Here is a 27,316-nt window from a genome sequence, read left to right on the forward strand (position 1 = left end):
AACGAGTCTGTGTGCAAAATGTCAGCTCGATTGGATCACGGGAAGTGGGTTAAAAAACGACCGAAAGATTTGCACGGTCGTAAGCAAGCAAGCAAGCAAGTGAACTTAATATAAAGGATTTAAAAATACTCTACAACGCATGTTTCTAAAATGTGGAGGGACAGTCCGCACCCAGAGAAAAATCCACACGACCACAGGGCGAGGGGACACCCAAACTCCAAATATACGGCAGGCGTCAGGGGTTGGGATCGAACCCACAACCTCCTGTATAGCAGGCAAGGCATTTAAGATCTCGCCACCGCGGCGCAACTTTGCTATAGTGTCAAGCAGTCACACACTCACCCACTGGGCCGACAGAAAAAAGGACTAAGGGTAATTAAATTAAACGCGCTATTAATAACACTCAAAACCAAATCACTAAAATCAACAGAGCCATAAAGCATAACCGGCCACATTTCAATCACAAAGCAATCCGAGTGCGACTGGAATTTGAATTTACCGTAGCACGGTTTCAAATATATTTATATTTAATAAAGGGAAGAAAAAAATGTAACCAATTGGGATTTTAGGCACGAATCAAGTTTGAGCAGCCTCCACCGCTTGCGGCAACTAAACACTACCATTAGGGGACTACATTTTCGCAGTATACGACTAAAGCATTAAAATGTGCAATGATTTAAGTGCCATTAACTGCCGGCTGTAAAAGCTGCGCTCTTGAATTTCAGCATCACCGGACAGCTCACCGCTCCAGCAATCAAAACCTCCGGGGGGGGGGGGGGGGGGAGACAAGAAAAGCTGTCAAAAGCCAGGCCATTTTAGCGAGGCTCCCATTGCAGATTATCATAAGCCCAAAATGTTTTAGCACCGCCATAATCGTTCTTCGCGGAACGCAAGACCGTGACACGGAATTACTGTTTTGGTGAAATCTGTCCGGGTTGTTTTGCTGTGCTTATGTAAGCCGCTACCCAACCCCGGACACAGAAAAAAACAACAGAATTTTTAACCGCGTATCGGTTGAGGAATTGGACTCAGGCCTACTTAGAGCTGCCATTGTAAACGAGCGCCAACCCCCCCCCACCTCCTCGATTCTCATTTGAAGCAGTAGGAGACGCACTCCAGACTTTGACAAGAAAACCCTGGGACCAACACGTCAAGGGTCTTCCTCCTCATCCTACCGCTGCTGCTGCTTGGAGCAGTGACAAGCAGCAGGCAATGGGAAAGGTTCTAGATTTGAAGCTTTCGTGACTGCAAGGATTCACTCTTAGTTTTTTCGGTAAAGTCACGTAGGTTAAAAAATGAAATTAATAAGTGATTTATTATTATTTGATTTGTATTAATTTTAATTTCATTTTTTACCTACGTGACTTTACCGAAAAAACTAAGAGAATGGGAAAGGTTGCAAACTTAAAATCCGGGTCACTGGGTGGATGGGAGTCAGATCATGCCTCCTGGGTCATTACATTTCGAACCCCCCCCCCCGCCACCATGATGTGGAATCTACATTGTTGGCTCTATGGCAGCAGTGAAAACCGTGTGCATCCCACATGCTTTACAGACTGTAGCCACATTAATCCGGGTTACAAGGACACACAAGTTTATACCACCAATATTTTTCTTAGTTGGGGGGGTGGGTGTGCATCTTACAATCCAGTAGGTGTTGACCAGATGTGTATTTAACTTGACACCACCACCACACAAGCCTGGGGTGGAGTTTACGTTCCCCAGTGTCTCGTAATCCAGAGAATACGGTAACACTCGTGTCCGAAGTTCATTCGTCTGATCAATATTAAACAGTGATCATGAAAAGTCACTCGGTATTAACAAACAACAACAGCGATGTCGTATCCAGGACAGTTTTTATTAAATCAGTTGCATTACTTGCACGTCAAAAACAAGCAGATTAATTTCTGCACATAACCGTTTTGCCACGTTTGTCATCACACGTTCATCCACCCCCCATTATTCCCCCTCCCCACCGCTAATCATGTGCACACGGGTTTAAAGGAGAAAAACACACAGAACCCTCAACGCGTATTAATCTCACAGCCATATGCTCCGGAACGGAGGCGATCCGGAGCTGCGATTTCATCTTCTTCTGCTGCTGCCGCCGCTTTTGTTGCAGTCCCCACCTCTCAAGCCTGCGTTCCCCCAGTCACCAGGGGCTCGTATTCTGGGTGGGCCCTCCTCTTGTGACAAATCACGATGCAGGCGCACAGCATGCCCAGCAGCTGCGGCGGGAGAGAAAACGAAGGGAAAGTGCGAGGAGTTGTACGCGTTACAAACCAGCTTTCCCACCATCACCTGGATTGTGTTTAGTTTGTTGTCCTTCACCCGCACCTCCGATTGGCACGGTTGGCTACGTACGGTACGAAAGAAGTTGAACGTACAAAACGCACCATCGTTGTAAGATCATGACTGCCAACGATCGATTCACTGGTTAAAAAACAGATTCTGCATGCATGCGACATACAAAAAAAAAACCGATGTTAATAAATTGATGCATCGCTGCATCCCTAATAAAAAAAATTGGTACGTACCCCATGGCAATTTCATTCGAAAGTTACCCTTCCAGGCTTGTGCAAAGAATGAAACCGATGATACAAATGAGATCATACAACTGGACAAAAATAAAAACCGATCATCCAATTGAATCTTAACCCCAAAACGTAATTCAAAATCAAAACGACAATTCAGTCACGTGCAACATCGACATTAAAACTAAAATCAAATCCCAAGCTGTGGCCGCCACCACCTCACGATCCCCGCAACGTAATCCACCTATAACCTGGACGGATTTCATTGCTCCATCTCCTAGGTGGACGTGATCTCCAACGTCCTCTTCCTTCGTTGTCATTCCGGAACCATCGGCCATCAACCCTCGCGACTCGCGACGCTTCTTGCCGACACACACGCAACGCGGCGGTCCTCTTTCCCGTCTCTGTGCGCAACTTTTCCGTTTGCGTTCTACATTTTTCGTTCACGACCGTGTTTTTGCCGAGCCATACGGGGTAGCAGCAGGTAGTGCGTGCCTTTTTAAATATTTACACTCAATTCACAACAGGGGGTTTAAAAGTACCAACACGTTGGCAGCTGTGCACGTCGCGACCCAAAAAAAATTTAAATCGCACAGCATAAACGCGCCGAGACCACTTACTAAGGCAAGAAAATTAACACGACAGAATGTTTTAAGACACGGTATACAAATATGCAATATAAAATGCAATAAAACACACAAGGCCGTTATTTTGTTTATGCTCTGGACAAAATCCAAAAGGAAGTCTCCTTGCCCAAGGGATTGGTCATAAAGATTCGGATTTGGGTTTTAAGCTCCACAGCAAAAAGGGAAGAGAATACAGGCTCTCCCCGTTCCAAGACAAACGAGGCGTTCTACAAGAGAAGCATTTTTTTTAATGCAGACTTGATGTTTATAGCCGTGGGACATGGAGAGATTGAGCAGTTGCTGATCACAGAGTGCGGCCCTGACATGTGGGAAATGAGTGGGTAGCAGATCACTTGGGGGCGAACTCGCATGCAGTCTTACTGGTGATAATGATGGCCTTCAACCGTGCAGATTAGCAGGCAGGCGCGAGAAAAAGTGTCCCCCTGTTCAACTGATCAAGCGGTGCGGTGGAGCATATCTGCAGGAAGCGCCGGGAAAACTGATGGAAATTCCACACTCATTGCGCTGGGGGCCTGGTCGATCCGTCGTCCGAACGCCATTCAACTCCCACCCAAAAGCACAAGGGGATGATAACGATCGTAAGTTACCAGGGCTGGGGACCAATGACAACCTGGGTTGGAATCTGATTTCAGCCACCCATGACTCAAATGGGTTTTTTGAGTAGAGTTGAACATCTCACCCTGGTTACAAATGGGCTGCATGCAAAAAGAGGCCTATGAAAGTATGAAAAATAAGAATAGGTTTTACCGTCTGGTAATAAAAAAAACGTTAAGATGTTCAAACACCAAAACAGATGCCGTTTGCAAGGCATCAAAAGTCTGCATTAACCACACATACTTGTGGCAAAACATTTAAACAAACATGCTCTGATAATATATGGATCGTTTGGCGTTTGAACGTCTTAACACCTGTTTTATTGCCAGAAAGGGTGACATCCATTATTTTTTTCTTCATTATTTTTTACAAAAAGGTCCCATAGATACTGTAAAATGGAGTGTCACTTGACTCAGCACATCCCAGCCATGAGGATTCACATATTCCAATAGTCAAATACCAACATCTCCATGCAGGGCCATATAAAGATGTTGGCGTCCATCGAATGTCAAAAAAGGCAACCGAAGCAACACCCGAAGTAGTTCTATGAAGCCATCTTCGGGGGCCGTACCCCAAAAACATGAGAAGACGTTACACTGCTCACGGATTTCTGAATGGGAAATCCTTAATCCGATAAACTTAAACCACTTCCTTCAGACTCATGCCCGATGGTCCGTGACAGCTCTCGTGGTTTTAACTACACAACAGCACCGAATTGCTCGGAGATATTGAGCCGCAGTTTTCTGGAGGCCGGAAAATGTTACATCCCGAATCACTTCCCCACACATGTTACACTGCAGAGCTGGGGGACATCTAGTTGATCAAGTTGACTAGACTACAAAATAACACGGTGGTCAATTACCCCCGTGCCCCTGTGATAATTATTGCAGCCCCAGGATCCCGTCCACCCGTGTCTCTAAAGGTGGGAAATCTCCTGTGGGACACGCACCATGCAGGGCAGCTGACGGGTGCCAGGAAACGGGAGCAAGGTCGGTTATCCTGTCTCAACCCATCCATTCGGATGCCCAAATAAAGAGAGACGCCCCCGAAATTGTCTGGCTCGTTAGTTTGCCTTCTTCTTGCTGCTCGGCGCACCTTTCGTCAATAGATCAGCGGACGCCCGCTCCCGTTACAACGAGCGGGCCCAGCAAAAGGTTGCCGAGTGACAGTAGGTCACTCTACCCATTCCCTTCTGTGTGCGTGGCACAGTGTTCCCAAGCGCACGCCGATATAAAAAAAAAACGTACGCTGCGACATGGGCACAGTTAATATTACAGAACAATGATCGTCCGCCCGGTTTCCCCTGCGACAATTATTCTGCCTTTCTTTATTTCTTGCTCGAGCACCCAAGGCAATTACGTTTCTCTATCGCAATTCGGCACGAGTAACAAAGTCAACAGGGGCTGTCGCTTGAAGGGCCCCACCCATCGCTTGAGCAGGGACGCACCGAACATTCTGCTGCGTAATAGTCCACCGATTTGCCCAATATGTATTACGCACACACATGGACACCAACGACGATCCACTGCTGGACGAGGGGTGCTGATCACGGGGGCATGTTTGACCGTACTTGACCACGCTGATCAGTGTGGGTAGATTAAGGTGGAGGACAGATGTGGGAGGGCATAGATGTACAATATAGTAACGGATTTTTCCACACTGCGCCCCCCCCTTGCTGCACAGAATGCAGCCCAATAAACAAACGGTTTGGCCATGGCAGCTGTTCATTCAAGCACTATCCAGGCTAAACCTTGCTTGGCTTCCGAGATGAGATCGGGTGCAGTGTGGAGTCGTCTTCTTCAAAATAACTACGATTTAGATGGGCAGTGGACCTCCTCCCTGGGCTTTTAAAGGTCTCCCAGAGATATTACAATCCCAATTTCTCTGGGTCACACACCTACACGTTTTTCATCCACTGGAAGATCTTCACCTCTGACTTGTGAAATGCAGAAAAAAATCTAATTGTTAGTTCGTGTCGTTTAGAAAAATCAGCAAACGGTTTTCATAATCTAGGTGTGAAAACTTATTTTTACATACGGCAGCGAAGAAACGCGAGTCTGCCATGTGACATCACCACCTCGTGGTGGCGCACAGGAAATGGGCGAGCACGAAAAGTAGAGCACGAAGCCAACGCGTGCATTAGCCAAGTCACGAGCACTTTAATAATACCGCAACCGTCACTCAGTAAAAAAACAAGACAAAAAATAGCACCTTCACAAAACTGTGGGTTTGCTGCAAGTTGCTTAAGAAAAAAACAGCATCAGATGGCCACGCTTTAGGATTTTGATTCAGTATAAACACCAAACGGCTCCACAATACTTGCAGTCAAATGCAAACAAAAAACAAGCATTGTCCTTGAAACCGATGCAAGACGTGCCGGCTGGACAAGGGTCACTCTCACCTGCACGACCGCGTAGATTAGTGCCACCCGCATCACGTAGTTGAGGATATCCTTAATGGTCTTCTCCACCAACGCCTCGCAGCCCTGCTCGCGCCACACGGAGGCGAGAGGAGAACTAGAGCACGCGCGCGGTTTGCCAGATCATGCGTAGGAATATGGATGATGATGATGATCCTCCGTTGGCAGTGATGCAGAAGCATACATTACGAAAAGTTACACATTCGTCAATAAGACTCCCACAAAAGGAATAAATATTTATATATGGGAGGGGAAGTTTCTAGAAATGGTCCTTCATAGCAAGAACAGATGAAGATTTTTTTATTTGGGTACCGATTATGTTTGGCTGTTTGACCAATTCTACGAAGATGTTTTGGCTTGTGGGAGGAAACCAGAGAACCTGAAAATCCACCAGGTACACGGGGAGACAACCTCAGGTTCAACCAACTCCTTCACTGCCATCCCACAGCCATATCGCAGCCCAAGCTTACAACACCTGGTATTCCCAGGCAACCTTCACAACCCAAGTTCAAACCCTGCTTTGCTTCAGAAATTGGAGGGCCCCCATTCAGGGGCGACTTGATCTTTCAGACCCGGTGACACACATGGCTGGGATGCAAGGCAACCAGGTAATGGCAGTACAGAAAGTGAGTCGATAGTCTGTTCATTGACGTTTTGAGCACTATCCCCCTAGTATGCGAGCTAACTTGGGACAGGCAAAAAACAGGACAGGTAGGCAGTGAACAAAAAAAAAACGGCCAAAACGATGCAAGTACAGGGCCCTCATGAAAAAAAACTTGCAAAAATAAGAGAACATTTTGTAGAAAACCCATTCTTACTTAACACCTGGCTTCCCAGTGCCTGCCACGTGTTTTCAGAGCAAAACAAATAAACCGCTTGTGTACAAAAAGCAACGTTATCCGAACAACAGGGTGACGTGTTGCGCCAAGTGAGTGGACGAGGAGCCAGGCAAAAAACGCACGCGCACCTTTTATCAAGGTCGCCAATTGCTTTGTTGTGTCGAGGGCAGACTTCCTGGTCCTATCCCCTCGTGCACGCGTTTGGCTTCCAGCAGGCAAACCGAGCGCACCTCTTTAAGACCGTTACGTGCTCGGTTTAACAAAAGAAGCACTCCCGCCTGTGCTAAAGCAGCCTCATTATTAAACCGTCACTCGGTACACGTCCATATCTTTTTGGAATACACGCACGCACGCACGCATGACACCGGATCCCAATTATATTCCCGCATGCAGGGTTTCTCTTCTTTGCGGAGAGCCGTGCGTGGTGGGGGGTGGAAAGGCGGTGTTTTTGTACGTTAATTCAAGGCGCTATCATCAGCGGCATCGGCACCCTTTTGTGTAAATGACAGGCGTAAAATTTTCCATCGCTCGCAAAAATCGGAAATTTCAGAAGCCGTCACCCCAAAAGCAACTCAATAATGCAATTAAACAACGCAACCGGTTCTTAAAAAAAAACGCAAATTAGTGACAGGAGTCCGGTTGTGGCCGACGAGAGATGATGTTGGATGGCACGTTGACAGAAATCCAGAACCTCTTCACACGAAGGCGTTGGTGGACGTTGGGGAGATCAGCGTGTGCTCCGTACTGAGAGAGGTGGGCCAGCAGGCAGCAATTGAGCAAGCGGGATTGCGATGGCGTGTGGATAATGCAGTGCCGCCCGCTTGCATGCGAGTTTTTTTTTTTTTACAATGTGCACATTCTGTTAAGGATCATTGCGATGGTGCAATGCTCACAAAGATGATGATGATTTGAAACCATGTTAATCATGATGAAAGCAATTTCATACGTAGACTTGCAACGTTCAGTGTCACGATTCACAAGCGGTTTCTCTTGGGTTACATCGTGTAGGCATGCTGCACACAACTGTCAATTTTGCTTGCTATTCAACATTATTCTGGTTTGTCGACAAAAAAACAACTCCGTTGCCCAGGTGTCAAAGTGATTACGTTGCAGAGGTCGCAACCGGGTACCCGATACCCGTACCCCTACCCGATACCCGGCTACCCGTACCCAGCCGGGTACGGGTACCCGTTTGCGACCCTGGTGCGGCCGGGTACGGGTACGGGTAGGCCGTGAGTCACTGGTGAGTCAGCGTTTGTCACTCATTTCCCAACGTCTTGTCTCTTCTCACAATTCAAGTTCCTAGAATCAACCCACCCGCGCCTGCAACATGGCTTCATCCCAGAGGTCGCAATCAGGTACCCAATACCCGTACCCTACCCTTACCCGGCCGGGTACGGGTACCCGTTTGCGACACTGGTGCGGCCGGATACGGGTAAGGAATCAAAACCCGTTTGCGACATCTGTTACATTGGCTCTGTCAGGTGGTGGAGGGCTATACTTTTCAAATTAAAAATGTACACCTTCACGACAATCTGACCCAAAATAAACACGATAGGAAACTACAAACTGTGATCACCATGATGAGGACGACATGTAGCTCTGAACAAAATGTGAAAATAACTAGTTTTGTGTTGCCGCTGTGAAGGACGATTTTTATGATGCCGCTAATATTATTGTCGCTGCTGCTAAAGATAACGATGATCGTCCAGCGGACTGCTGGTGGTTACGCTGCGTGCCTGCAACTAAACACTGCGGAGGAGAGGGTTGGTGGATTACACTGCAAGTTTTTGTAAAAAAAAATATTTTAAAGACAATCATTAGATTTGGCCAAGCATCCAAATATAGGACCACAGAACTTGGAAAATTTTTGGTTGCGCCGCTTCTGGCTGCCTTCCCACTTGCCCATGGTTACCCACGCCTCGGCGCGGGTTACAAAATTCTGCAGACTTTCGAAATGCAATATGCAAAAAACAAGCCACGTATAAATAGACACGACTACGTTACCGCCGTTAACAGTGACGCTAGTGCAGCTGCCGTTTCCGACAATTCCGCTGCTCAAGCTAAAGGGGACGATTGCAACGGTTGGCGATTCGTCATTGTTGGCAAGCGCTCCATCTGTAGATGGGTCCGAGGCAACAATGATCGCCTCCACGTTCCTCCACCTCCCCCGCTGCACTTTTCACCTGTCCGTACACCGCTCCCGTGTCGAACGTGGTGTGGCACCTCCATTATTTTCCCGAAACAATCGATCATCTCCTTCTGCAAGCCGTTCCGTCTCACTACGACATGACCAATCAAGACGCATTTCCTGCTGCGCATGATGTGCAACCTATATTAATGCTCACGTCCCCAGTAAGAACTCCCAATGCAACCCACAAGGAAAAGTGCCCAAATTAACAAAGACATCGATGCTGATAATGCTGTTGCTGATGATGCTGCTGCTGCTGCGTCACCTCATTGTAGATGTCCCTCGGATGCTTCATGTTGCCGTCACAGTGGGTGACATTGCTCCGGCAGCAGCTGACGGGGACGCTGTTGTTGCCCGTGCGATTGAACCACGGACGATCCATCCAGTCCGAGTAGTTTTTGACGCCACAGCACTTGAGCTAAACACAATGACAAAACACAAAGATCCCCTCATGTTGCCTTTAACAGGCCGTTGAGGCCAATTGTTCAGCAAGCACCTATGAGGCCGGCACAGCACACGAGTTGGGGTGGTTGGCTGGCACCACGCCCGGCCGCCTTTGTCTCCCCAGTGGAAATGTTTACACACCGCACCAGGTACTCATGAGGCCAAGTAGACCTAGGGGAGACCCAGAACCTGATAATCGTCACCTGTGTTCAGCGTGAGCAGGAATTACTGGGTTCGTAGTGCAGCACGCCAAATGCTGCACTACCGCTCCCCGCTAAACACGCAACACATTTCACACAAAGATCCCTAAAGTAGCCTACAGACTCTTGGGGCAAGTGCCGTTAGAGATCACCGATGACGGCCAAGACACCTACAAAGTGAACACAAACATTGATACACACTCAAAGGAAACGTTGAAATACACACACGCACGTGTTCACATGTTTTGAAAACACATGGCATGGCCAGTGCCACATGATGGTACCTTTGTCTCCCCAGTGCCGATGATCACACACGTGGCACTAGCTACTCATTAAAGGCCAAGTGGACCTAGGGGTGGGCCACGACCGATTCGAATTATCACGAACCACTGCTAGTGGGCTGGGAATTTAAAAAAATGTTAGCGCGGTGTGCCACTACCCCCCAGATCCAGTGCGAGTACTCAACTCTTCCAAGACGTGTGCATGAAAGAATAGGCCCAAAGCACCCTCTACAGAGGGGCTTCTCCAGAACTCCTTCCGCCAGCAACAGCGCAAGAACAAAATACGCATACGGCTGCAGCTTTAACCGTCACCTTCCAATGTCCACCGAATGCCTGGTGCACTCACCTGACGCTGCACGTAGTCGATGGCGCGACTGGCCGTGTTGGAGTCTGTGCCGTTGTACTCTTCAAACACCTGAGAGATCGTCCCCTCCACCTTGTCCTTCACCTGCAATGCAATCGGCGCGGGAGAGTAACCCTTTCAGAGAGACGTCTGCAAGTCGCAGGGTGGGTGTCCCGTTCACCTCGGAATCTCAGACCGCGCAAGCGGTTAGCATTCATTTAATTTAGAGGCGCAGCGCCGCTGTTTTAAAAAGACACTGTACTGTACTTGCTGCAGAAAACTGTAGCGACACGACCGCACGATAGCTGGCGCCAAAACTGTGCCACACACTCTCCCGCACGACCTCTTACTTCAGATTCCGTTCGGAGTCAATTCGACTCCAATCGTAGTCGGTTCCGTTCCAATGATTTTAAACGTGCGTAAAATCGGATCAGAATTGGAAGAATAACCGATGACGTAACGTAGGTCATCGGAACGGGAAGTGGTTCGTACGCGGCTGGGTGACTCAGGAGGGTTCAATGGTCGTATCAGAGTCGCCACCCCAACACGTCTATGCTTACAGCCTACGGCAACCGGCACTGCGCGGTTAAACATGGGCAAATCTCACTAGCTTACACCCCCCCCCCACGGCCCATCCTGGCTCCTCCCCCCTCCCCTTAACCAGTATATAAGGTCTTGTCTCTTAGAGCTCTCTTCACTTGATATAGTAATTTTGCTGTGACGGTTCCACGAGAAGACGGAAGCTTGTGTTGCCTCCGAAACGTCGTCATTTAATTTTTTTTTTCTTTTAACCTACGTGACTTTACCGGAAAAAAACAAAGAGTATGGATCCTTGCAGTCACGAAAACTTCAAATCTAGAATGCGCAAATCTCTTTGAGCTTCTTGGTACAGAGACAGTCATGCAGCGGTGGACTGAAAAATGGGGTTTGCATGTACACACACTGACTGCAAATCAAATGCCAGTGACAAGAGGCTTGTAGTTCTGTTACTTTGTAATGCAACATCACTTGCAGTGATTTCACTAGCAAGCCATGGCAGTGCGTCTGAGAGTCACTTCACAAGTTCAGTTGTTTTAATGATCAAAGCTCGACATCCATATTAAAAGGTATATTTTATACTGGTAGGAACCTCCTGGTTCCACCAGCCCACAGGGGATTATTGTGTCCGTCGTGCAGGGAGGGGCTGGGTGGGGTGGGAGGGGCTGGGTGGGGAAGGGAGGGTGGGGAGGGGCCAGGTGTGGAGGGGAGGGTTGGGTGGGGCTGGGTGGGGAGGGGCTGGTCACCCGTGGTGCCCTTATAAAACTCAACGTTTAACCTACTCACGCCGGCTTGTGCCCGCCCTCACAGTCGGCCATATTTGCGGAATACACCACGCCGCCGTTGACCCTGGCCATTGACCGAGCAACCCAACGTTCCTACCAGCTCCCTCCGCAGGAATGTGTTTTTGGTTTACGGATAAAATTCTCAGAACTCCAGTGTCCGAGTCAAACATTGGCAACCACTTCCCAGAGCAGAAGCCACCAACAGGATGGACAGCAGACGTATTATTTATATTACGACTTGCTAAGCCAACAAGAAAAAACCAAAAAAGCTACACAAGCCAGCACAAGACCTTTCTCATAAACTACAATTTGTTTTATTTGAGCTTACTTAGTGTTTGATATCCACACAAATCTGACTTTTTTTTTATGAACCCTCGGTTCGACTGTGTATTTTAGCAGTTGTTAACCAATTATATCATCGATTGTTCAATCATTGTTTTAAGAATTTATTATCGATTGCAACAAGCCAGGACTAGGTAAATCAAATCAATTTCAATTCTAGTAACGATTGAACAGATTCGTACCCGCAAACGTTAAAAAAATGCACGACGTGTTCCAACGCGATCGGTCACCATGGCAAGGGAGCAGCGACGGAGCCCATCAGTCATCACGTGGTATGGTGAAAAAAGGATCCCCGCCCCCCTCCCCCCCATGTAGCCATGCACAATTTTGCCCAATGGCCTGCACTATGCCCCATTTACTGTTCCTCCCCAGTGCTGATGCTTTACACACCGCACTAGGTACTCATTTATGGTCGAGTCCACCTAGGGCATGGCCAAGACGAGTTCAGATATTCGTTGCTGTTGTTGGTCGTAAGTGGGAACTGAAAACGGATCGCTGGAAGTCGTGAAACGGTGCGCCAACCACTCCACTACCGCTCTCCACGCTCCAAGAGAGGCTGGGACAATCATTTGGACATTTCGATAGGTGTGCCAAACCAATAATCGATTTAAAAAAATCATATTTGCATGCTATAATTAAAGAAATTAACTCCAAAATCCGAACTGGAAAATGTAAAAATTGATCATTAATCCTTAATATTAATGAGCTCTTGGGTGACATCTAAAAATAATGTCACTCCCCGGCCATCACACGGCTGTTTTACACAGCAGCGAAGGGCAGACGCACCCCCATGGATTATTCACAAGGGTTTTTTTATGTAAAAATATGCGTATAAATTAAACACGAGCGTTGATAGCTTACCTTCAAAAATGTGCCCCTTTTGAAAAACTGCAGCTAATAGAATATTAAAAACGTCAAACATTAAACTTAATGTACGGGGTTCCCCTCGCTTTATGCGGTAGATGCATTCCAAAAATTGTCGCACAAGGGAAAAACACACGAGTAGGCACATACAGCACAGTGTTGTCCAACCACAGCCTCACGAGCGATTTCAAACCGCATAGTGAACTTTGTGTAGAAGTAGGTTCGCCGCATATACGCTAAATCGTACAAACAGAACTCACAAAGCGTGTATATACATATTTTTATCTTTTCATCATCCTGTGGTCACCATTTGCTTAGCAAAGTTTTGTTAAATTTTTAATTGGAAAAATATTCCACGTGGAAAATCCCTCGAGATGGAACGTCTCTCGTTGGCAGACTCTGTAATTGTTGGTAAAACGGGTTGTGGCCGAAACGTCGTGATAATTATTTTATTACGTTTCATTTTTATTATTTTATTATTTCCATTCTACATGACTTTACCGAAAGAACCAAGAAAATGGCCTGCTCCTTGGTGTACGCAAACGAACATCCGATCTGTACATGCGACCGCGTAATGAGTATCGCTTGTCTACAGCGCTCTCATCTATTAGTTAATTTCTCCATCTCAATCTGTATCTGTCGGTGAACCACTGCTCTGTGGGACACTGCAGGAGCCTCCGCGGGCAACGTCTGGCCCCATGGCCGCCAAAATGTATGCCAACTCGTTTAAGTTCCGGTGTTTTGGGGACCTGGTAGTCATCCCTGAAGCCACGCATCTCAACGAGGACTGCCAAGTGTACGCGTCTCTGCACGTCTCCCGTACCTGGCCTCTGTACGCGTAGCCCAGGAGAGCAGCCACCACCTCCAGGGAGAAGATCACCAGCAGGAGGATGAAGAACTGCAGTGGAGAGGTGACAAAAAGATCAGGGGGTTGGAGGTTAACAAATACATATTACATCTAGTTTACAAAAAAAAACACATTCAGGGTGAAGTGGTGGCACAGTGGCTAGCACACTGCGCTCCCAACCCAGCAACCAGAGTTTGATTCCTCGGCCACGACCAACATCAGCTGGCGAGCGATGTCTTAACCAGCAGAGTTCGGAATGTCGCCTCGCCATTTGTTTACCATTGCAATGGTTAACCGTCAACAGCATTCTGTTGTGACCTACGCTGACGCCGTGACTTGTTGCTGCACCGTGCGTGGCAGTACCACGCGAGTAATTGCTGGGAGAATGGCTCTCCTCCTCGCCAGCTTTGACAACCGGCGTCTGCCGCTAACAAGAAAACGCAGCTTCGCCTGTGTGATGCGTCGTTAGCAGTGCGTGCTCGTGTCTCAGCTGCCCTGTGCAACCGCCGCCGCCACCGTCGCAGTCTTCTCTCGTCGACTTAAGCCACCCGAGCCAAAGACAATCCATCAATGGGTTTGCTTCGGGTCAAATAAAGTCAATAGGTGGCCAATTGATCAACTAGTGATAAGGGGAGGTCGTCATTATCAGTATTGATGATAAGTGGCTGGGAGTTACGGGTTCTTGCTACACCAACACAATGGTGTGCCATGGCCTTAATAGGAGCTCACTAACAGCAATAGTTCACAGCCTTGTCCTAATATTTTTTACGTGACTTTACTGAAAAAACTAAGAGAATAAAAAAAACACCACATCCTTCCCTTCTGCGATGAACGCCTCCCAGATAAAAGTATTTTAGGACATCCCATCAGCCATACGGCCTACTGGGAATGCATAATTTCAGCAGCATTAGTTCACACACAAATTCGTCCAAATAATGTTAATTCTCGCAGTGTGCGTTTGAGGGTAGATGAAAATAGATCAATTCATTGTGAATTTATGTACACGAGAATTTATATATCTGTGCATGTACATAAACAGGCCTGGAGCATAATGGGTACAGGGTTTGGGACTCAGGATTGAAAGGTCATTACTTTTATCTTTAGCTAAACAAGAGTTGGGCTAGGCCAAGGAGAAGTGGAAAAAAATATTTTATCGATTTTCCCATGGAGCAATTAATAACGGGCCCGAGACCATGAAAATTACGACACCGAGAACCTAGCTTAATCACGGGTGGCTGAAATCTGGATTCAAACCCAGGCTCTCAAAAATGTGTGGCTTCGTGTTTTAACGCCGCTGTTATCATCACTCCCAGAGCCATCCGACACTCCTAATAAGGTTATTTGTATTTTTTGTGTTTAGTTATCGATCACTTGGACAAACAGACATGCGCACACGTACACACACACGGGACACAATCAATATCGAGGCAGGATATGGAGCGCCGCTGGGAGAAGGAAACATTCTGCTTCTACGGAACAGAGAGGCAAATGAAAATAATGTTTCCGTAAACAGTTCTCAAGTCATCGCTCAAGGGACAAACGACTGTGCACTGTATCACAGTTTCCCCATGTAGGCAAGCAAAATCGTACATTACAAATTGCACAAAAATGCCAGCCCAAGGTCACCTCGAACATTTTCTGTGCCCTCTAGTAAGAAACGCAAGCCTTTGTACGCGACCAAGGAAATACTACAAATTTATATGTAGCCTCTTGGAACCTAATCCTTTATAAAAATACAAAAGTCGTCTTGGAATGCATTGGGAACTCATGATGGGTGGCACTTGAGGTGGTGGCCAAATAGGAGGCTTAGGGGGGCTCATAATGGCCATGCCAGAGCCACTGAGCCACATGCTAATGTACCAGCTTTACGGTTGGAATCCCTCCGACATTAACGGAGATTTTAAACAGTGGCAATAATCCAGGAGAAATAAAAACCCACATTTCATGCAGGAATCTCCTGGCTATATAGCGCACATTGGAGTCACAATCAGTTCGTTATTTATTTTCGGCTCGTCTCATTCCAGCTCTGTGGGCTAAACAGGTGGCGTTTTATTGGCACACCGTGCAACGATTTTCTCGCCGCGCGTGCAGACGCACCACCTAGTGTTAAAGAGGGCCCTTAACATTATTCCACGCTTAGAGACGCAACGGCCTCCAGGATTGTTTGCTCACACAGTGCGATGTCACGCCGCTCGCTCGGACAGTCGCCAATAAAAACTTTTCCAAATCTCGTGACACGACGCCGATAGGTCAATTATAAATTCAGAATTGTTAGATTTTTTTTTATCTCCCCCCTTCCCACCAAATTGATCAAATCAAGATTCTGCTTTCAGAATCATGCCACGAGACAAAGTACATTTGCTTCCAGCTCCCGCAGTGCCACAACCCTTCCTGCTAAAGAAAAGCCCTCAGAAGTTGAGAGAGCTACATCAGAGATGCCTTCAAATCAACCTCTGGCACACACTAAGAGAGAAGCACTTTTTTCACGCTCCACATGTGATAATTATGTGCACCACACGAGTCAAACCAATAGTTTCCTTTTCTGAGATTCAGAAATTCAGCCAAATTTACATAATAAAACTCTATGTGATTTTTTTTTTTAATTCGTCAGTCACCAGGCTGAGATCATCACCACGCTACACTTGGGAACGCGTTTGAGGGGATGTCTGGAAAGGAGATGGAGCGATGAAATCTAAAGCTGGTTGGATTACACTGCAGGATCACGAGCTGTGGTGGGGAGGCAATGGCTGGTGATAATTTTGACTCCGCAGGTCAAGAAGAATTGCTGTTCGATTAATTTCGATTAAAATTCAGTTTGTGCGCATGTGACAGGTGGATAATTATTACAATGGAGGATCATGAGGGGAGGCAGCAACTTAGGGAGGCCTTCATCTAGCAGTGGATTGACCTTGGCCGATGACGATGACAAAAAAAAAAGCTTGCTTGGAATCGCATTTTCAAGTGTACAATTTGAACGTACGAGTCATGGAAAGATTCATTACGGAACATTGTTTGAATTTTTTTTTTACTCATCGCTATTATTATTATGCATGCTGCGTAACATGTTCCCGTGCAAATGCTCGCGATGGCCCCATTGGGTACCCAAACTTTCGCTTTCTCTCACGCAAATAAGCGCCAAAATTTAGCGCCTTCAAACTTCACAGCTGTCGACAACGACGCCCACAAATTCCCTCGCTTCTCCCACCCGAGGGGGCAGGAAACCGTTCCCCTCGCTGTGGAGAACGGGAAACCTCAACGCACGTGGGAGGAAAGCGTCAAGTTTGACACCTGGCCCCTGGGTGGGTGGATGGATTTCGGCGCTTAATGGGAACACAGCTTGCGCAAACCTGCCAACGCAGTCGGTGCGACAGCAGTGCACCACGTGGCAGGTGAAGCAAGGGTGGCTCAGCGGTCACACAGAGCTGACAACGTAGAGATTCTGTACAACCATCTGTTATCAAAAAACTAATTAAATTCTTGGTTCTTTTGGTAAAGTCACGTGACTTTACCGAAAGAACCAAGAATATGAATCTCTGCAGTCACGAAAGCTTTAAATAAAAAAAACTAACTATTATATTCCGAGCTCAAATAAAAAAAACGCATCAACGCCTATTACAAATCCAAGTGTGGTTTGTCGCTGCCTGCAGCGCCTTCTTGTGACCTGTGCTTGGCAACTGTGACGAACACAAACAGAATATCAAAAAGTAGGCCAGTTGCTCTCAGCCTAGTCTCACGATAATTGCCCAGCACGTTAAAATGAGATCTTTCACGAATTTTTTTACTACATTCCAGCCCAAGATAATTAACAGTTTTAAACATTTTGGCATGTGCGGCAAATTCCACAAAAGTGTGAAAAACTAATTCTATACGCATCAGGCCCCGCGCGTTTCACGACAAGAAACCGACGGTGCAATTGGGGAAAAAAAAATGTATTTGGCAAGCAGACAAAAAAATAAAAATCTAAGAGACCAGGGATTTCATTGAAAGACGGTGCTTCGTTCCTCTCAACTCCCAACTCTGGAATTCTCCCCAGTCTCATTTCGGAAAGGATTGTCGGGAGTAACGCGACAGCGTCTTCTGGTTGCGTCACAGACGAAGCAAACGGTTCAAAAGTCTCCTTGCTGAAACTAAAATGACAAACTTCAGTCAAAAATCGGTCTTCCCGACGAATAATTTCCAAACACGGCAAATAGCCTCGAAATTTAAAAACCTAAACTACTACACAAGCAGCAGGGGTAGGGTGTTCTTTACACCAATGGTCCCAAGCCAGCGTTGAAAATTCCAAAACCTTGCTCAATTCTTACTACTTAAACAGTGCCGTTTGTTTCTGACGGCTTGGCGTTTTGTGCCTTTGGTTCCTGTGCTCAGCAACTGAGATTTAAAGAACAAACTCCCCAACCCTCCCCAAAAAACAACCGTGTGCCATTTGCTTACGTTATGTAAACAATCACCGCAGTCACTCTGCCGTTTAAATCCGCTATTGTAACTTAAACCAAACGGCCAATTCACCTCTAAAATGCTAGCTGCCGTGCACATTTCACAGCTTTGCCATTACGATTTAAACCCTCCCCCCCCCCACTACGCACTGGGCTTCCTAGACAAAAATAATAATAATTATTCGTTATTTATCCCAGGAAAGCCACAAAAAGCCCAAAGACTATTTTTCAAAAGGGGTACTGCTAACATGTGCATGTTGAACTCCTTTCGCACCGTACATAGCCAGCAGTGCCAATCGGAGGCGCATATGTATGTTTTTGACCAACACAGATTATGTTGTACATGTTTAGCTAGGGAGGAAAATCAGAGGGACCCCCCCCCCCCAGAAAAGCCATGGCAGAATGGCTCTCAGCATGCACCATGTGGTCAGTCGGGGTGATAAGTGGCAGAGAGAGGACTCCAGCTGGGCTTGATGCCACGAGAGGGCGCTACCCCCCGCACATCACACGACTGAGATGTTGAAATGCTTCAAATTCTCACCAACAAAGCTTTCAGAACCCTTGCAGGACTGCCAAGGGCACGAAGCCTAGATGTGCAGCTGTATATCAGCAGATAATTGCTTTCTGTATAACAGCATTTGCCAAAAAAGTTACACGCCGCAGATTTGTTAAGACAAATTAAACAGTTACAGTCTTCAAAACTGTTAATGACGAGAGAAAAAAATAATTATCATAACAGCACAGCTAAAAATAAAAAAACACAAATCAACCAACGGGCTTTCCGGACGTACACTTGCCAACCATGTCTGGTATCCCTGCTTCGTATATGCACATTGAACTGCTTTCGAAAAACTTGACTCGCTGCTCTTACATGCAGTGGGTCGAGATCATCTACACAGATGGCCACGAGCCAGTGTCAGAAATTACGAGTTCCCCCACAAAGTGGAGCTCATTTTATCGACCACGGAGGGATGATGGGGACGAGTCAACCTCAACGAGCATTTTACCTCGCAACCTTCCGGCTGCTCGCCGCTCGCTTCACCACCGAGCTATTTGGCCGGGTTGACATTCAGGACGAGCGAGTGACATCATAGCACGCCGGACTTAAGGACAAATCCTCTGGTCGTGGACATGCGCCATGGCGGTTTGCAGTTTGCTGCACGCTCACCGTGGAGAGGCCGCACTTGCTCTCGCGCACGGTGGCGCAGCAGCCCACGATGCCTACGACGAACAGGAAGATGCCGACGGCGACGACCACCAGCGGCGCCAACAGCGCGTAGCGGTCCTCCAGGAAGTGCTGGTAGCTGTCGTAGGTGATGAACACGTAGGCGCCGATATAGCACAGGATTACCACCACCTGCCTGCTCGCACACACACACGCACACACGCGATGACCAGATGTTATCTCCCTCGCTTGGTATGTAGAAGGTCGCGAGTTCGGTCCAACCCTGACGCCTGCATATTTGGAGTTTGCACGTTCTCACAATGGTCACGTGGATTTTTCTCCAGGTCAGGTTTTTCCTCCTAATTTAGAAACGTGCGTTGTATTTCGCTGCTATAAATTTGCAGATAAGCCACTTCGATGAAGCTATCATTGTGGCCAGGTTGCTTCTGAAAAAGAGATGTATAATAGCTCAGTGGGCATTGCCTGGTGAAATATTTTTTTTTTCGCTTTTTTAGAAAGATTTCCCCAACTATAGTTTTTATTCAAGGCACTTGCCAGCTCACAGAATCCCATTTTATCTCTCCACCAACTTGGTTCCCTAATAAGCTCAGTGGGCTTTACCTGCTAAATAAAATGTAGTAGTTTGAATAAATAATCACAAATGCTATTGCACCCATATACAAAAAACAAAACATCCCCCATAAAGCCTTAACAGACTGTTGGAGCAAGTGCTGTTAGCAAGCACCTATGAAGGTTGGCACGGTACACGAACGAGGAGGAAAGTGCCCAACACCACGCCTGGCCGCCTTCGTCTCCCCAGTGGTGATGTTTACACACCGCACCAGGTACTCATTTAAGGCCGAGTCGACCTACGAGATATCCAGGACCGGATAACCCTCGCCATTGACACCGATCTTAGGGGCGGGCAGGAAACAATACCAAGGTCACCAGGTTTATAGTGCAGTGCGTTAACCACTGCACCACCGCTCCTTCCAATTTATTTCAATTTTATGTTTTAATTCAACAGAACAATGCTGCGAAGCGTTTCCCAATGTTTTGATATGTACTGCACACCCCGACGGTTAAGTTACAAGTCTGTTTTTAGCTCCGCGTGTATCAGGTTGCAGTGTCCTGCTGTCCCGTCATGACTAGGGTCACCCTTGTGGGCGACACGTGTTGTCCAAATGGGGTTCCAGTACATGGTGAAATAAACTCGAATGACGACGAGGCTTCATTATCACCCATGATCAATTCGCTGCTGGATAAAAGACCTCCCCCCAGTGTCTCACGATGCAACAACCCATCTGGCACCAGAAGCCCAAGCATCTCCCTGAAAAACTGTCATCTTTGTAGGTCTTAGCCAGCGGTGGCAATTTCACACTCCTATATACGATGGCCACTGATAACTTAAAAAAGGCACTTAATTTATGGCCCCAAGGGACGATGGGCTACATCGAATAGACCCGGAGTCAATTATAACTATAAACACAGCAGCACTCAAATTATAGACCCAACTACATTGTGACTGTAATTCATTGGATGCAATTATAACTGCAATTGACCCAAGGCCTGATGTTGACCCCAATCTCCAATTTTCCTTTTTTCATTTACCCAGGAAAGACTCAGCTGTCAATTTTTTTTCTTTAAGACGGTCCTACTAAGTTTCCAGCGAGTGGCGGACGACAGCTACGCATTTTCTCCAAACGAGTAAGTTGGGGGGTGAATTTTCTAATTTGTAAAAATGCCGCTTTGCTTAAGCAACGTGGAGCAATGCTCATATCTCCCTGCGTGGCCCTGACGACGACAGAAAAAAATTCCACATTCCTCATGGGTGCTGGATATTGAATAAGTATAACCAGTAAAAACAAAGTTTTTCACTATAAATCCTTTATATGCGTGGCGGCTAGAGTCCTCTCGTCCTCTGGCTTGAGATGGCTGCCACCTATGGGTCAGATGATTGCATTGCACCATTAAGCAATTGGTAATTAAATATAATATTTTTGTCCTAAAGTGTAAAATTTTTGAAAAAAAATTTCACGAACATTAATTGTCACGCACAACGAGTCTGTGTGCAAAATGTCAACTCGATTGGATGACGGGAAGTGGGTTAAAAAACGACCGAAAGATTTGCACGGTCCTAAGCAAGCAAGCAAGTGAACTTAATAAAGGATTTTAAAAAGATCAACTCTGATCGTTATTCATGGGAGCTTTCCTATTAACCACAGTACAGCAACCAACATTGTTTAGACATATCGTAAGGCAGCAAGACCTCTGGCACAGCCAAAATACCACTTCCCGAAAAAGGCCCAGAAATCACCTGCAGGAGCCCACTTTGGTCACGACCCGGCACAACACAACACCAGCACACATGGCCCTTACTACTCTTTGTTTTGAATAATGCAACTCGATCTGTTGACATTCGCCGCTGTGAAGCAGACTGCAGCGTAATTTTATTATTGCTTAGTTGGCTTTGGGACTCAGACCGAAAATCTCTGCAAGAAGTGGTGGGGGGGGGGGGGGGAGAAAAACACTATCGGTCGGACCAAGTCAGGACCCAATCAACGCACTACAACTTTTATTTAAACTTTTGACCTTCTCATTGTGAGTCAAGTGGACCGCCAGGATAGAACCCTAATGGCAGTTTTCCTGATCAACCCCACCGGGAGCGCAAGAGAAAATTGTCGACACGGTCTAGGTAAACAAACTTGTGTCACACACAAGCGCAAACATAACCTCTGCTATTAGTCGTGTGCACTTCATATAACGTGTCGGTTCAAAGCTCAGCCAACACATCTATATGGCCACTAACAAGTGTACAGATCAGGGTTGCTTTGAGAAACCGAACCGGCGCTGACAAGATCCTGGGTTCAAACTGGGTTTCAGCCGCTCACCCATGGTTAAAAATGGGGTTGTCATGTGCAGAGAGTAGTCTCAGCAAGGTCACCAATGACCATGCAAAAAACACGTTAAACTTGATTTTTACTCGAAAGGATACAAATCTAACAAAGCATACTCGACATTAGTTAACCGTTTTTCTGGCTGGATTACTGCCTGGAGTCTTCAAATCCCACATTGATAAAAAAAAACACACATAAAAAATAACAAGCGTGGCATTTTTTGTAAGTGCACTGGTCGATGAGGTCCTTCCTACACCACGCAGATCGTGGGAGATATCATGACCATACTTCGCCGCGCTGGTCGGTACAGGTTGAAGGTGACGAGCATAGAAATACAATGGCTCTTGCTGCACTGTGCTCCAATTCCTACCTCGTGGCCCCAGAGCCTATCGACAACCTGTTTGTGCAAGTTTGTCACCTATCCAAAGCACTCGCTTCCATGCTCAGCACTTCGTAGCTTCCGAAAGCTGACAATATTTGGCCAACATTCTGGGTAATTTGGTTACAGGCTAAAAAAAATAACCACGATGGTCACATGGATAGACCCCACCAGTAAAATGCAGAATTGCCATCACTGGCTCTGGATGGTCAATGCAGACGAGCCCTGTCCCATGCCAACTTGAGCAAGAAGCCACTGCGTTGACATTTGTAAAACTTGGCAAGAAACGGAAAACATTTCCATTGGAAAATCGAGCAGAGAGCAGTGAGACTACATAACGTGTCATAGATGGGCCATGAAAGAGGACTTCACATAACTACTTCAAAGCCCCATCAATTGCCTCTTAGTCACAATATGTGGTTGCCACCGATATGCTGGTGTTCACATGCCAAGCAACGCAAACTGTTCAGTTCACAGGGATGAAGGACAAATTAAGCAATCACCACATTTGATGCGATTACTTATTGTGTAATAGTCATTGGTGAACAGGCTGAGACCATAAACCTCATTACAAGTTTAATTATAGGCAGCTGAAACCAACATTTAGAGACTTAGTGATGTCAGCATAATTACTCGGACATGGTCATAAGCTACTTGAGCCACCCGTTTTGATCAAGATTAGTGGACTCATCATCTCAATGGAAGTTGTGCAGTCCATCGTGTAAGCAGCCCATAGTGTACTGATACAATATTACAATTTAACGGCTGTACCATTATCTTTACATTGCAATAGTAATGTATTGAAGACTCTTTGCAAGCCACTGCTGGATCAGTGCCTCCCTATCAGAGGTTGCAACCGGGTACCCGTACCCTACCCAATACCCGGCTACCCGGCCGGGTACGGGTACCTGTTTGCGACCCTGGTGCAGCCGGGTACGGGTAGACCGTGAGTCACTGGTAACTGTTTGTCACTCATTGCCCAACGTCTTGTCTCTTCTCACAATTCAAGTTCCTAGAATCAACCCACCCGCGCCTGCAACATGGCTTCATCCCAGAGGTCGCAATCAGGTACCCGATACCCGTACCCCTACCCGGCCGGGTACGGGTAGGGTACGGCCGGGTACGGGTACCCGTTTGCGACCCTGGTGCGGCCGAGTAAGGAATCAAAACCCGTTTGCGACCTCTGCTCCCTATGCCATGCAGGCTGCAGGGCGGTCATTTGACCATACTTCACCACACTGATAAGTGCAGGTTGGGAGAACAGCTGAATAGTGGAAAGGCACAATATTGCAATAAGTGAAAACAGAGCTTCACTAAACTGATGAGCCTTAATATGGGTGAAACACAACGATGTGGCACAATGATCAGAAACGCACGACTCGCTATCAGGAGATCACGAGTTGCAAATCCCAAATGCGGGTGAACTTGACCCATCATGATTCCTCCGTGGTTGATAAAATGAGTACCACGTTGTGAGTAGTCAAGCGGTTGTCCTATGGACAGACCTCCTGGTCCCTTGGAATTGTAAAGTGAAAGTTCTCACTCCTGCTTCTGATCCGTAAACAATGAAGGACAGTTCTAGATTTGAAGCTTTCGTGACTGCAAGGATTCATATTCTTAGGTTTGTCGGTAAAGTCACGTAGGTAAAACATTAAAATTAATAAAAGTAAAATAAAATCAAACGTCGTGATTTTTATTTTATTTTACTTTTATTAATTTTAATGTTTTACCTACGTGACTTTACCGAAAAACCTAAGAATAAAAATGAAGGACAGCTCCTGGTCAGGTTCGTTTGATTCTTAGCGATCAACGTTAAAGTTTAACGCTGCGTGGGACAGAGACTTTGCTGGAACACTTATTCAATATTCTTAGTGCAATATTAATAAATCCACTTTGTTCCGGAGGTCCAGACCCAGGAACGCTAGCGAATATCTTAATGTTCAGTATTAGCGTGCCAGACTCACGAATTGTCATCCACAATGTTCAGGTACAACCTTAGAGTTCAGGGTCATGTGTCCCCGGAAAAAAATAATCGCCTAACACAGCACCCTGTACGACTAGAGAGACATTGCTTTCGATATTAAACGTTTTTTTGGCCGCTTAAAATACTTGTTTCACACCCGACCGCCTTTGTCTCCCCAGTGGCGATGTTCACGCACCGCACCAGGTGTCGAGACCGGTTCAGATATTCGTCACTTATCGATCATGATCGGGACTCAAACCAAACCTGGCTACGCCATCGATCACAAACAGCCGACATTCAACGCCGGGTCACGGAGTCGTCACGAAACGCGTGCCAGGCTAGGTGCACTTTGAGGCCATTCAAGTGAAGTGCCACAGTTCCAGGTATTATGGTTTTTAACGCATTCAAATGCTAACATCGCCCCAAGTACAGCAGAGCACACGGGAAGTTTGGGGCAAGTGCTGTTCGCGAGCACCTATTAAGGCCGGCACGGCACACGAGGGGTGTGGGCGGCTAGTACCACACCCGGCCGCCTTTGTCTCCCCAGTGGCGATGTTCACGCACCGCACCAGGTGCTCATTTGAGGCTCTGAGTCGAGCCAGGTTCAGATATTCGCCACTTATCGATCGTGAGCGGGAATCGACGAACTCGGGTCGCCGGGTTCGTGGCGTAGCGCGCTAAACGCTACACAACAACCAACAACCACAACAACGACCACAACAACAACCAACAACGACGACAACAACCAACAACCACAACAACGACCACAACAACCACGACAACCAACAACGACAACCACAACAACCAACAACGACCACAACAACGACCACAACTCCCACGACAACCAACAACCACAACAACAACCACAACGACCACAACAACAACCACAACGACGACCACAACAACGACCACAACTACCACGACAACCAACAACCACAACAACCGCCATTCGCCACTAAAGCGGTGGCGGCGGCGGCGACGTCACCACGGCGCTTGTGCCAGGCTGTGTGCACTCGCAAGGCTACGAACAACACACAAACAAACACACTCGGAACACAAACATTGGCACCACATCAGGGGCTATAAACGTCCCACCAGGAGAACCGAACCCTCCCTCCTACCACCACCACCACCACCATCGAAGGAGACGCCACCAAACAACCTCGGCTCTCCGCGCTCACCCAGAACACGAGGTTGAGGAAGATGAGGAACGTTTTGGAAGACACCACGCCGCAGGTCGCCATCGCTCACGTGGCTGTTAAACCCGTCTAGAAGTCAAAGCTTAGTTTCAAAAGGCTTTAATTGTCCGTGGAAGAAGGCCGCCCCAACCACGACTTGGTGGGGTTGGGTGGTCGGGGAGCAGCCGACGACTGGAGCTACGCAGTAAACAGCTGTTCGGCCGGAAACACGTGGTGGGTGGGTGGTGGGTCCACGCCGTGACGTCATTTATAGCGTGGCCGCCTGATGACGTCATGTCACCACTCAACATTTTTTTAAAATTTCGGATTCATCCTGTGTGCTACACTATACACTACTATACACTACACAATACACTATATACTACACTACTATACACTACACTATACACTACTATACACGACACCATACACTATATACTACACTATACACTACACTATACACTACACTATACACTACACTATACACTACACTATACACTACACTATACACTACACTATACACTACTATACACTGTTATACACGACACTATACACTACACTATACACTACTATACACTACACTATACACTACACTATACACTACTATACACTACACTATACACTACTATACACTACACTATACACTACTATGCACTACTATACACTACACTATACACTACACTATACACTACTATACACTACTATACACTACACAATACACTACTATACACTACACTATACACTATACTATACACTACTATACACTACACTATACACTACACTATACACTACACTATACACTACTATACACTACACTATACACTACTATACACTACACTATACACTACTATACACTACTATACACTACACTATACACTACTATACACTACACTATACACTACACTATACACTACACAATACACTACACTATACACTACACTATACACTACACTATACACTACTATACACGACACTATACACTACACTATACACTACTATACACTACACTATACACTACACTATACACTACTATACACTACACTATACACTACACTATACACTACTATACACTACACTATACACTACACTATACACTACTATACACTACACTATACACTACACTATACACTACACTATACACTACTATACACGACACTATACACTACTATACACTACACTATACACTACTATACACGACACTATACACTACTATACACTACACTATACACTACTATACACTACACTATACACTACACTATACACTACACTATACACTACACAATACACTATATACTCCACTACTACATGTCAACCCGTTTTCAGTGGACTACCTTGTTACAGACAAATTCAGACCGTATTGATCACCCCGTGTCCCTTATAAATCTCAACGTTCATCCTACAAAGCCCCATCACAAGGGATAAGGGGCCGTC

General features: G+C 46.6%; 1 protein-coding gene across 1 annotated transcript; it reads right to left on the reverse strand.

Annotated features, from left to right (window-relative positions):
- Nucleotides 1-1,839: 1,839 nt before the first annotated feature.
- LOC133354089 (tetraspanin-3-like) lies at nucleotides 1,840-26,126 on the reverse strand. The gene is given in 8 exon segments (XM_061570661.1): nucleotides 1,840-2,228; nucleotides 6,177-6,260; nucleotides 9,490-9,642; nucleotides 10,496-10,597; nucleotides 13,844-13,918; nucleotides 19,472-19,651; nucleotides 19,653-19,664; nucleotides 25,889-26,126. Coding segments are annotated over 8 exon segments (765 nt in total). The 5' UTR covers nucleotides 25,952-26,126; the 3' UTR covers nucleotides 1,840-2,132.
- Between the last annotated feature and the right edge of the window lie 1,190 nt (nucleotides 26,127-27,316).

This window comes from Lethenteron reissneri, chromosome 46 (genome assembly GCF_015708825.2).
Source record: "Lethenteron reissneri isolate LAM-NWPU_2019-01 chromosome 46, ASM1570882v1, whole genome shotgun sequence".
NCBI classification, from domain to species: Eukaryota; Metazoa; Chordata; class Hyperoartia; order Petromyzontiformes; family Petromyzontidae; genus Lethenteron; species Lethenteron reissneri.